General features: G+C 35.4%; 1 protein-coding gene across 13 annotated transcripts in view; it reads right to left on the reverse strand.

Annotated features, from left to right (window-relative positions):
• The window catches only part of ORC4 (origin recognition complex subunit 4), a 94,942-nt gene that overhangs the window by 4,998 nt on the left and 76,529 nt on the right, over nucleotides 1–13,415 (reverse strand). For 11 of the 13 annotated variants that reach the window (XM_064586505.1, XM_064586501.1, XM_064586502.1 and 8 more), the window contains 2 exons: nucleotides 7,950–8,036; nucleotides 7,814–7,870 (listed from right to left, as the gene is read on the reverse strand). In XM_064586505.1, the coding sequence (XP_064442575.1) occupies nucleotides 7,814–7,870; nucleotides 7,950–8,036 (144 nt within the window). The remainder of the gene's footprint in view (nucleotides 1–7,813; nucleotides 7,871–7,949; nucleotides 8,037–13,415) is intronic. The other 2 variants (XM_064586509.1, XM_045868908.3) reach the window with 1 other exon arrangement.

The following is a 13,415-nucleotide window of genomic DNA, read 5'->3' on the forward strand; positions in this document are numbered from 1 at the left end:
CTCTCTCTTTCTCATTCTCTCTCTCAAATAAATAAATAAAATCTTAAAAAAAAAAAAAATTTCAATTGCTCAGAGGCTTAAGTTTCAAAAACACCTGGGCCATACATAAAGTATACTAATTTAAGGTATACATAGTGCTGGAGGGACAGGGATCTGTAGGAGCTTTCTTTGGGAATGGAAGTACTGGCAGCAATATTCTCGTTTTCCTTCAGCCAAGCTAGTTAGATGCTTGGAAGAGCCAGTTGTGACACTATCCATCTACCTTGTTAGCACCACTATCCACACCAGGGGCATTCCCCTGTGGAACTGCACCATACGAATCACCCACCTGGTAGGTACCCCTTCCAAATAAGTCCTACCCAAGGAAAGGGGGGCCAACCCCACCCACCAGCAAGCACACAAGAGTCATGGTGGGATCTCACAATGAGCCAGAGGGACTGCCCCACCCACCTGCCCTCAGTGGCTGCAGCTGGGCTTCTCAGCCACCTGGGCTGGGCCAGCTCCACATACTGGTGTGTCTGCAGTAGTTGTGGTGAGGCATTGCCACCATTTGGGCCAGGAACCAGCCCTGACAAGTGTAACTTCAGCAGTAGTGGCCCAGTGACAAAAGAGAGGTGCAAGCAGCCCACATGAAACAGCCCTGAAGCTCCAGGTTCTAGTGACCTGAAAGATTGTACTTCTGGGCTCCAGAGGATGCCCTCTATATAAAGCCGCTACTTTCAAGACCGGGAGACGGAGCTACCTAATATAAACAAACACAGAGTCAGACAAAATAAGGAGACAGAAGAGTATGTTCCAAATGAAAAAAGACAAAACTTCAGAAAAAGAACTAAACAATGGAGTTATTTAAACAATCTGTCTGATAAAGATGTCAAAATAACTGTCATAAAGATAATCATCAAATCACCACTTCGGAGACGTGTGGATGAACTTAGTGAGAACTTCAAAAAAGAGACAAGAAATAGAAAAAAGAATCAATCATAGCTGAAGAATACAATAACTGAAATGAACAACAGATTAAAAGATGCAGAAGAATGATCAGCAATCTGGAAGACAAGGTAATGGAAAGGACCCAAGCTGTATAGCAAATAGGAAAAAGAATTTTAAAAAATGAGGATATGTTAAGGGACCACTAGGACAACATCAAGCATACTGACATTCACATTATATAAGGGGTCCCAGAAGAAGAAGAAAGAGAGTAAGGGGCAGGAAACTTATTTGAAGAAATGATAGCTGAAAATTTCCCTAACCTGGGGAAGGAAACAGACATCGAGGTCCAAGAAAGGAAGTACAGAAAACCCCAAAGAAGATGAATCCAAAGAGGTCTACAACAAGACAGAATATTCAAAGTGCTGAAAGGAAAAAACCTACAACCAAGAATATTCTACAAAGCAAAATTATCATTCAGAATTGAAGGAGAGAGAAAAAGTTTCTAAGATAAAGGAATTCATTACCACTGAACCAGCCTTACAAGAAATGTTAAAAGAACTCTTTAAGCAAAAAAGAAAAGGCCCTAAGAGGAAATTTAAAAATTATGAAAGAAACAGTTTCACCGGTAAAAGCAAACATATAGTAAAGGGAGGAGAGCAATCAATTATAAAGCTTGTAGGAAGATTAAAGAGTAATAAAATCAACTGTATCTATGATTAGTTAAGGCATATACTAAATAAAAATATGTAAAACATGCAATCTAATACATAAAATGTGAGAGTGGGAGGAGAGTAAACATTAGTGCTTTTAAAATGCTTTTTTTGTTTGTTTCTTATGTAGGATCCATACCTAGCATGGGGTCTGAAGTCACAACCCAGAGACTGAGACCTGAGACAAGATCAAGAGTTGGACCCTGGACTGAGCCACCCAGGCACCCCTAAAATGCTTTTGAATTTAAGCAACTACCAACTTAAAATAGACTGCTAACATACAGTGTTATATATATAAACCTCACGGTAATCACAAACCAACAACTTAAAATAGATACACAAAAAATAAAGAGAAAGGAATCCAAACATAATACTAAATAAAGTCACAAGGGAAGAGAGCAAGAGAAGAAAGGAACAGAAAAGAACTATAAAAACAACCAGAAAACAATGAAAGTGCAGTAAGTACATACCTAACAAAAACCACTTTCAATGTCAATGGACTAAGTGCTCCAATCAAAAGGCATAGGGTTACTGAAAAGATTAAAAAAACAAGACCCATCTATATGCTGCCTACACAAGACTCACTTCAGACCTAAGTATATATACACACTGAAAGTGAAGGGATGGAAAAAGATATTCCATGCAAATGGGGGAGGCGCGGGGAAGGCCAGGGTAGCAATGTATATAGACAAAACACACCTTAAAAAACACAAGGACTGAGGGTTCTAGAGGGGAGGGGGCTGGGGGGGATGGGTTAGCCTGGTGATGGGTATTAAAGAGGGCATGTATTGAATGGGGCACTGGGTGTTATATGCAAACAATGAATCATGGAACACTACATCAAAAACTAATGATGTAATGTGTGGTGATTAACATAACATAATAAAATTTTAAAAAATGAAAAGAAAAAAAAGATAAGGACTGTGATAAGACACAAGAAGATCATACAATGATAAGGGGATCAATCCAATAAGAGAATATAACAACTGTAAATATAATCCACCCAACACAGAAGCACCTAAATATATAAAGCAAATATTAACAGACACAAAGGGAGAAATTGACCGTAATACCATAGTTTTATAATTATAATTACATGTTATAATTTAACAACTCTTACATCAATGGACAGATCATCCAGTCAGAAAATCAATAAGGAAACACTGGCCTTAACAGACTAGCCAAATGGATTCAGCAGATATATACAGATCATTCCATCCAAAAACAGCACCAAACACATTCTTGTCAAGTGTATGTGGAACATTCTCCAGGACAGGTTACATGTTACGCCAGAAAACAAGTCTCAATAAATTTAGTAAGACTGAAATTGTATCAAGCATCTTTTTTGAGCACAATAGTATGAAACAGGAAATTATTCACAAGAAAAGAAAACTGGAAAAAAACCCAAACACATGGAGACTAAACAACATAATGAGTCAACAAAGAAATCAAAGAGATAATAGAAAACTACATGGAGGCAAATGAGAATGTTAATACAGTGTTCCAAAATCTCTGGGATAGAGCAAAAGCAGTTTGAAGAGGGAAGTTTATAGTAATACAGGCTTACCTCAAGACACAAGAAAAATCTCAAGGTAAGAATCTAATGTTACATTCAGAAGAACTAGAAAAAGAAGAACAAAGCCTAAAGCCAGTACAAGGGAGGAAGTAGTAAAGATCAGAGTGAAAACAGATGAAAGAGAGATTTAAAAAAAAAAACAAAATCAGAAAAAACATCAGTGAAACTAAGAGCTGATTGTTTGAAAGGATAAACAAACCTGACAAACCTTTAGACAGATTCATCAAGATAAAAACAGGACTCAAAATCAGAAATAAAAGAGAAGTTACAACTGACACAACAGAAATACAAAGGATTATAAGATATAAGAGACTACTATGAAAATTTATATACCAACAAATTGGACAACCTAGAAGAAATGGATAAATTCCTAGAAATATACAATCTTCCAAAACTGAATCAGGAAGAAACAGAAAATCCGGATACTAGTAACAAAATTAAAACAATAACTTAAAAACTCCCACAGGGTGCCTGGGTGGTGTAGTGGATTAAGCGTCTGTCCTACTCTTGGTTTCCACTCCGGTTGTCATCTTAAGGTCCTGAGATCAAGCCCCGTGTCATGCTCCCCACCCACACGGAGTCCACTTGAGATCCTCTCTCCCTCTGCCCCTCCCATTCGTGCTTGGTACCCTCTCTCTCTCAAACAAATAAATCTTTAAAAAATAATAAAAATAAAAACTCCCAAGAAATAAAATTCTAGAACCAGATGGCTTCACAGGTGAATTCTCCCAAACATTCAAAGAGTTAATACCTATACTTCTCAAACAATTCCAAAAAACTGAAGAGGAAGGAATGGCTACGAGGCCAGCATTAGCCTGATACCAAAACCACTACAAAAACAGAAAATTACAGGCCAATATTCCCAATCAAACTGAATACAATACATTAAAAGGATCATTCATCATGATCAAGCAGGATTTATTCCAGGGATGCAACGATGGTTCAAGATCCACAAATCAATCAATATGATGCACCACATTAACAAATTGAAGCATAAAAATCATATAATCATCACAACAGATGCAGAAAAGCTTGGCAAAATTCAATATCCACTCATGATAAAAGCACTTAACAAAGTTATATAGAGGGAACATACCTCAATACAATAAAGGCCATCCATACATGAAAACCCACAGCCAACATCATAAAAGCTGAAAACTTTTCCTTAAAGATCAGGAACAAGACAAGGATGCTGACTCTCACACTTTTAATCAGCATGCTACTGGAAGTCCTAACTGCAGCAATCAGACAAGAAATAAAAGGCACCCAAAGTGGTTAAGGAGAGGTAAAACTGTCACTATTTGCAGATGACATAATATTAGGATAGGAAATTCTAAAGACGTCACCAAAAAATCATTAGAACTAACAAATACTTCAGGTAAAGTTGCAGGACACAAAGTTAATACATAGAAACCTGCTGTGTATATTAATAAACTAGCAGAAAGAGAAATTAAGAAAACAATCCTATTTACAACTGCATCAAAAAGAATAAAATCCCTAGAAATAAATTTAACCAACCAATGAGGTGAAAAACCTTTCTTCTAAAACCTATTAAAACACTGATTAAAGAAATTGAGGGTGACACAAATAAATGGAAAAATATACCATGCTTATGGACTGGAAGAACTAACATTGTTTATGTCTGTTCTACCCACGTAATCTATAAATTAAATGCAGCATTTTCCACAGAACTAGAACAAATAATCCTAAAATTTGTATGAAACCACAAAGGACCCTGGAAAAGCCAAAGTGATCTTCAGAAAGAAGAACGAAGCTGGAAGTAGCACATTCCCAGATTATCTATACTACAAAGCTATAGCAATCAAAACAGTATGTTATGGCATGGAAATAGACACATAGATCAATGGAATAGAAGAGTAAAACCAAAAATAAAGCCACACATTTATGGTCAATTAATCTATGACAAAAAAGGCAAGAATATATAATGGGGAAAAGATGGTCTTCAATAAATGGTGTTGGGAAAACTGGACAGCTATATGCTGAAGAATGACACTGGACCACTTTCTTATACCATATATAAAAACAAACCCCAAATGGATTAAAGACCTAAATTAAGGCCTGAAACCATAAAACTCTTTAAGCAAAAACAAAACACTGGTCAGTAAACTCTTGGATATCTGTCTCAGCAATATTTTTTTGTAACTGTCTCTACAAGTGAGGACAACAAAAAATAAACAATTGAGACTACAAATACTAAAATACTTTTGCACGGTACAGGGAACCATCAACAAAACAAAAAGTCAATCTAATGACTTCTCCCATATTTGCAAATATATCTGATTGAGATTAATATCCAAAATATATAAAGAACTCATAGAACTCATTATCAAAACCTGAAACAGTTGGATTAAAAAATGGGCAAGGAGCTGAACGGGCACTTCCAAAGACATACAGATGGCCAAGAGACACATGAAAACATGTTCAACATCACTCATCATCAGGGTAAGGCAAATCAAAATCATAATTAGATTACCTCACACCTGTCAGAATGGCTAGTATTAAAAAAGGTAAACACAACAAGTGTTACGAGGATGTGGAGAAAAAGAAATCCTCCTGCTGTTTTGGGAATATAAATTGGTACAGCCAGTATGGAAAATAGTAGGGAGATTACTCAAAAAGCTAAAAATGGAACTACTGTACAACCCAGCAATTCCATTTCTGGGTATTTACTCGTAGAAAACAAAAACACTAACTCGAAAAGATATTTGTACCTTTATGTTCATTACAGCATAAAATTTACAACAGCCAAGATATGGAAGCAATCTACTTGTCCATCAACAGGTGAATGGATAAAGAAGATAATACACACATACATACACAATGGAGTATTACTCAGACATAAAAAAAAGAAAATCTTTCCATCCATGACAACATGGATGGACCGAGAGGGTATCATGCTAAGTGAAATAAGTCTGACAGAAAATGACAAATACCATATGATTTTACTTACATGTGGAATCTAAAAATAAAACAAAAACAGATTTGTAAACACAGAGAACAAACTCATGGTTGCCAGAGGGGAGAGGGGTAAAGAGATGGGTGAAATAGGTGAAAGGGATCAAGAAATACAAACTTCGAGTTTTAAAATAAGTCAGTCTCAGGGATGTAAAGTATAGCAGAGAGAATATAGTCAATTACACTGAAATAACTTTGTAAGGTGACATATGGTGACTATACTTACCGTGGTGATCATTTTGTAATGTATAAAAATGTCAAGTCACTATGCCAGTATGACTGAAACTAACATATATTGTGTGTCAACTGTACTTCAATTAATAAAACAAAAACACTATTATTCAAAGCCCTAGACCAAACCAAAAAGGCAGACCTGTGACTTGTATAAGCTTTTTTACTAATTGTTACTGAACAATTAACCAGTTCAGGTTAGTGTTAAGTGATAGAAGTTACCTACTTTATATTCAACTGTACATAATAGAAAAAAATTAAAAACCAAATTATACCTCATGTAGCTAGTTGCCTTTCCAACCATTTGAAGATTTCTTTAAGTGTAATTTTCGTAACACTCAAATTTAGTCATTAAATAGGGTAAGCAGAGTTAGCAGATGAAAATGTATGATATTTGGTTAAATTTGAATTCCAGCTAAAAAATGAGTAATTTCTTAGGTGTAATTAAGTACCATGTAAAATTGAAGAAATATTTATACTAAGTATAAATCTCCCAGGCAAACCAGGGCCCAGGGTCCTGAGTTGAACAGAAGAGTTTGGAAATCCTTTTCCTTCATTCCCCTACTGGGAGAGACCTGATACACAGTAACTCCTTCTCTTACTCTTTCCTTTTACTGTAAAATGCTTCTTACATAAAAAGGCAAGATAATACTGTACTGGATATCTACAACTACTTCCTCAGCTTACAAAATATAATCTTATAGGATCTATTTCTTCCCCTAGTTGGATTCTCTACTCTTCTTCATACAAAAAGCCATGTTGTTACACTTCTACTACGTATGTATATATTCCTAGACAACAGAGAGTAATTTCCAAATTTTATATAAATACCATATTGTACTTCTACAACTCTCTCTTCACTGAACATGTATTCTGAGAATTTATCATATTGAGGTATCACTTCTAGTTCATTCATTTTTTCTATTGTATTATATTCCTTTATGTATACTCACAACTTAATTATTCTTTCCCTTACTGATCGATATCTGTCATTTCCCTTTTTTGGCAATTATAAACAAGGCTGCTGCAAATAATCTTGTACATGTCTTCTTGTGCATCTGAGTTTCTCTAGAAATCTAATTTGCCACAGTACCTAGACATATTTACACTATTAGCAGCCATAAATTTTAATAGTCGCAGACATTTACTATACCATTAGACATAAACTTACCATTAGAAATAAACAAATTTCTATATACTAACAATGAGAATGTTGAAAACATAATTAAAAACAAGATATCATTTAAATATGGTATTTACAAAATATCAGTTCCAAAGAAAATTAAATACTTAGATATACACTTTAAACATACACAAAATCTGTGTGGTAAAAATTATAAAATGATGATTAAACAAATCAAAGAAAAACTAAATAAAAGGAGAAATGTACCTTATTCCAGATTGGAAGATTTGATGTAGTAATCATGTTAATTCTCCCAAAATTTATCTGTAAGTTTAATCAATTCCCATCAAAATACAATTACCTGGTGAAATAAAATGAGTGTAAAAATAAAATGAATACAAACCAATAGCATGTGTAATGACCGTAGGTTTTTGCTGACATTGAAATGCTTTTGTAGTACTTCTCGCACACTTCTATCTTCTGTGAGACACTAGAGAAAAAAAAAATCAAAACAGATAAGGAACAAGGCAGTTTAAAAACTACAATGTGCCTCACTATTGGTGTACCTCATTAACTCTGATATTCATTCATTATTAAATAGGTGTTGGTTTTATTCTGTAGAATACAAAAATCAAAATGAAATTTCCAGTCTATTAATTTTCTTCTTATCCCTTTATGTTAATTAAAATACACAAAAACAAAACATAATACCTGCTACCCCAAACTTTCTGATCTAAAAAGGGAAACTATACAGTCATACCAGTGGGATGATCAAAACTCAGCACAAAACATAAGAGAGAATAAGAGTTACTATATCGGGGAACACAAGGTAAAGCAATACAAAGAATGCTTAAACTATATGAGTCAATAAGGTAAAAAGAAAGAGTATTCCAGTTATAGGGAACAGCAGGAGCAATGAAGGAAGATCGTGGCATACTGACAGAAAATGAGTAGTCATGTAACCCTGAGTTTCAGTTATTGGCAAAGCGATTTCATGGAAGGACAAGGACAGAAAAACCTAATTGTGGGCCATTGCAATTGTCCATATAAGAGACAAAAAGGGTCTGAATTAATAGTGTGAATAGAGAATTAAGACATTTATAGAAGACATGGTCTGATGGAGAGTCAAATGGTGATGTGTGGAGAAGCAAGGGCTTGAGAGAGCGAAGAAAAAAATCAGAAATGATATTTTGGGGACAGAACATCCCAGGATGAATGAAGAGTGAAATGTGGTCAAAAAGTGAAACTTGGTTATCAATATTTAAGAACTAAATGGAAAAAGAGCAAAGAGACTGAGAAAGATACTGAAGACTGGAAAATAATCCAAGAGAGAGCAATTAAACCAAGGGAAGAAAACTTTAAGAAGGAAGTAGTGATCAACAATGTAAATTACTTAGTATAATTAAACTAAAATATATTTTGAGAAGAAACTAATCACTTTGGAAATGTGGAGATCAATAAGGTCCTTTGAAAAAGCAATTGTGATTGTAGTGCATTAGAATTAATGAAAAGTAAGGTACATTTGGCATTAAAGAAAAAATTTGATGTAAGGAGAGTAAACTCACAGCTGGCAGAGCCAAAAACAGCCTGGGCAAGATTGACATAAATTTTCAAAAATCATCTGTAAGGAATAAGGATTCTTTTTTTAAAACAAACAAAAAACCCAGGAAACCTTATTTTCTAGAGTAAAACTGTTATATCTCATACCTCTACTGTAAGTAGATCCAGATTCAAGAATAAGTTCAGTATAATGGAATAAAGTTTTATGCTCTCAATAAATACATTTTCCTAGTTATAGTCCCTATTCCCTTGTCATTCTTTTCAGTATTCTCTTTGACTGTAACAATTTGCTTGCTGTTACTATTGAGAGTACACAAAATGAACACAAAATAATAAAGCAAAGTAATACACATAAAAAACTTCTGGGAATTAACTGTAGTCCTGTTAAAACTAAAACTATAAAAAAAAAATCACCTGGAACAAAAATATTGATAAAAGAAATTTTCTCCCTAAGAATTCAATTATTTTTAAGAACAGTTAGTTAATTGCTTTTCTTCTACACGATGCTTCAAAGGGCTAACCTATACTCTCTCTGTCTTTTTTCTTGTATTTTTAGAGGTCTGAATCCAACTCCCCGTATTTCTGAAAGCTATCACCTTCTTGCTTCCATAATTACTTAATGTGCTTTAAAAAGAAGTCTAGAAGATCTGTATGTGAGCCATTAAAAAAAATCTCTTGGGCGCCTGGGTGGCTCAGTTGGTTAAGCAACTGCCTTCGGCTCAGGTCATGATCCTGGAGTCCCGGGATCGAGTCCCGCATCGGGCTCCCTGCTCAGCGGAGAGTCTGCTTCTCCCTCCGACCCTCCCCCCTCTCATGTGCTCTCTCTCATTCTCGCTCTCTCAAATAAATAAATAAAAATCTCTAACAAAAAAAAAATCTCTTAATACACTTTCACCTTGATTCCAACACTATAAACTACTTGGAGATATAAGGCTATTATAAAAAAAACCCACAACTCTTTGGATGTCTATTATATTTAACTATGATAGTCATTGAAGATATTAGATCTTGGGTTTTGAAACACTAATGAATTTCTTATTTCTCTGTATTGAAAGCTCCCTTATAGTTGGCTCAGGAAATGATGCAAGGGAAATAAAGACACAGAATCACTGACTGACATCACCCCTTATAGGAACATGGGGAAATTCCCAGAAACAAAGCAGACCTCCCCTGTTATTCAAGGAAGCTGAAACATTAACTTTTCACTGATGAACACATGAGTAGCAGCTGCAGAAACAAGGTCTTATTGTACTAATTGTACAGTTTGCTTGGCTGGTGCCCTCTTCACAGGCAGATTCTAAGCAGAATGTAACAGAGTTTCACTGGTACCTCAGAACTCATGATGCTCCAGGGATAACTTAGTGGCAGCAGTATATGTACTAAATCTCCTAGTCAGTTCCTGCTCAATCTTCCCACCTTCTGTTAACTAAAGGGAAGGTTATGACAGTAGGTAAATGTTCCTTGAACTTAGCTATAGTACTTTGGGAGAATTTCCTTTGAGGAGAATTAGTTATGATCCTTTAAAATGCTCTTTCATTCAGGGATTTCTCCTTATACTGCCATGCTGGGATGGTGTTTACTCTGCTTAACTTACTTGACTCATTTGAGGTATGGCTAAAACATTCAAGTTAGACAGGATGTCCAGGTTCAACCATATCCTGAAGATACTTCTTGGATGAGATTCCATAGGCGACCTGTTATCTATACCATTGTTTTTTGTTTGTTGTTTTTTTAAACCTGGGATCAGAAAAACTTGCTGGGTAGTCAGTACTGAGAGAAAGGATAGCTCCCTCAAAGCAACCCCCACTTTCCTGGGCAAGGCTTCTGGCCATGGTGCTGACATATATTCCAAGTGAAGCACATCCATTAGCATACCAAAGGGAAGTGGCAAATGAGGATGATGATACAGGGAACAAAATACTAGAACTAAGACACAAAGTCCAGTGGTATTACTTCTACATTATAAAAGAACTGCAATATTGTAAAACAAAGAAAGAAACAAACAAAAAACCCCAAAAAACAAAAGGATAGCGCTCACATTCATTTCTACCATCTGCCCCTAAATTCAGTGATACAGGATCAGCAAAAAAGGACCAAAAACCTAAGGGCTAGCCACCCTCCTGCTGAATGGTTACCATTTTCCAAGTCATCCAGAATTATGCTTCACCAGTTATCCCTTTCATCTAACTCCTTTATATACCCACTTGGTTGCAGAGAATGCAATATTCTGTGAAGGACAGAAAGATTGGTACCAGCACTGTATAACCTGGGCTATGTAGTCATCTTAGGAAAAGAAAGGGAGCAGGGACAGAAATAAAGAGTCCTGGCAAAGCAAAGACATTTAAATACTATGAAAGACTGAACTTGGATCTCTAAAGAAGTCAGAAAAAAATACTGTTGTTAACAAGATAATCAGTTCAGGAACTGAAGAAGGTAAAAGTCTGTAAAGCACTGAAAAGTGGATTCAGAGGCCAAAGATGCAGAGCTTGTTCCACTCCAGACCTAGGTAAGGAAAGGGACAATGTGGGGGTACCAAATATAAAGGTTTCTTAAAGAACAGAATCTTATAATAAGATGGAGTATCAAAAAAACTTCCCTGGGCTAACAAATATCTGAGTCCCAGACAGGATTAATCTGGGGAGAAGGGGAAAAGGAAAAACCCACACCTAATTGTATCACAGCACAATCTCTGAATTTTAAGGATAACCATTTTTCCATTCAATTCTGTATAGTTACACTACAAAATAATACAAAACTGTCAATCAGAACAATATGCAAAGTTTGAACTCTCTTTGTAAAAACAACTTCAGTATATATATGTTTGAAACGCTATAAATCAAATAATTACTCTGTAGTGTAGTATAAGGAAGTAGAATGGGCATGGATATAAGGGAAACTTGTACGTTTTACCATGTATTCTTATACTGATTAAATTTTGATCAGTGAACTTTCAGTAATCTCTACACTCAATGTGAGGCTTGAAACCACAATGCCAAGATCAAGAGTTGCATGCTCTTCCGACTAAGCCAGCCAGGTGTTCCCTTGTTCAGTGAACTTTTAATTTAAAAAAATGAAAAGTGACAAAATTAGTAATGCTTAGATGAGCAGACTATATTTTATAATCAAAACGAATCAAGTTTTAGTTATGCAAGATGAGTAAATTTTGGAGTATAACAACAGTAAAAATGTGACTATGGTTAACAATACAGTATTGTACACTTGAAATTTGCTCAGAAGACAGCTCATAAGTATTCTCACCTCTTCCCACAAAAGAAAAAAAGAAAAACAAGAGATCTCACCTCTTCCCACAAAAGAAAAAAGAAAAACAAGAAAGAAAACGGTAACTACTGAGGTGATGGATGAGTTGAATAGCTTCATTGTGGTATTTCATGATATACATGTATATCAAAACATCAAGTTGTACCCTGAAACATATATAACTTTTGTCAATTATACCTCAACAAAGCTGGGAAAAAATAAAAAATTGTTTAAGAACAAAATAAATGCAAAGTTCTCACTTTTAATTTGGTATTGATATTTAAGATTAAAATCATGACTGCTTTTCAAATCAGTATTTGTATATCTTTTGGGTAAATACCTACTAGTACAGTTGCTGGATCGTAGGGTAGTTCTATTTTTAACTTTGTGAGTAACCTCCTTACTGTTTTCCACAGTGGCTGTACCAGTTTCAATTCCCAGCAATAGTGTAGGAGGGTTCCCCTTTCTCCACATCCTCACCAACATCTGTTGTTTCCTGTGTTAATTTTAGCCATTCTGACAGGTGTGATGTGATATCTCATTGTAGTTGTGATTTGTATTTCCCTGATAAGTGATGTTGAGCATCTTTTCATGTGTCCATTAGCCATCTGTATATCTTCTTTGGAAAAATGTCTATTCATGTCTTCTGCCCATTTTTTAACTGCATTATTTGTTTCTTGGGTGTTGAGTTTGATTAGTTCTTAATATATTTTGGATACTAACCCTTTATCAGATATGTCATTTGCAAATATCTTCTTCTATTCTGAAGGTTGCCTTTTAGTTTTCTTGACTGTTCCCCTTGCTGTGCAGAAGCTTTTTATTTTAACAAATTTTTTTCTTTTAAGATTTTATTTATTTATTTGAGAGAGAGAATGAGATAGAGAGCATGAGAGGGGGGAGGGTCAGAGGGAGAAGGAGACTCCCTGCTGAGCAGGGAGCCCGATGCAGGACTCGATCCTGGTACTCCAGGATCATGACCTGAGCCGAAGGCAGTCGCTTAACCAACTGAGCCACCCAGGCACCTGAAGCTTTTTATCTTGATGAAGTCCCA

The sequence above is a fragment of the Mirounga angustirostris genome, unplaced genomic scaffold, assembly GCF_029215605.1.
Source record: "Mirounga angustirostris isolate CCGP_5_RB_7025 unplaced genomic scaffold, mMirAng1.0.hap1 SCAF_3, whole genome shotgun sequence".
NCBI lineage: Eukaryota > Metazoa > Chordata > Mammalia > Carnivora > Phocidae > Mirounga > Mirounga angustirostris.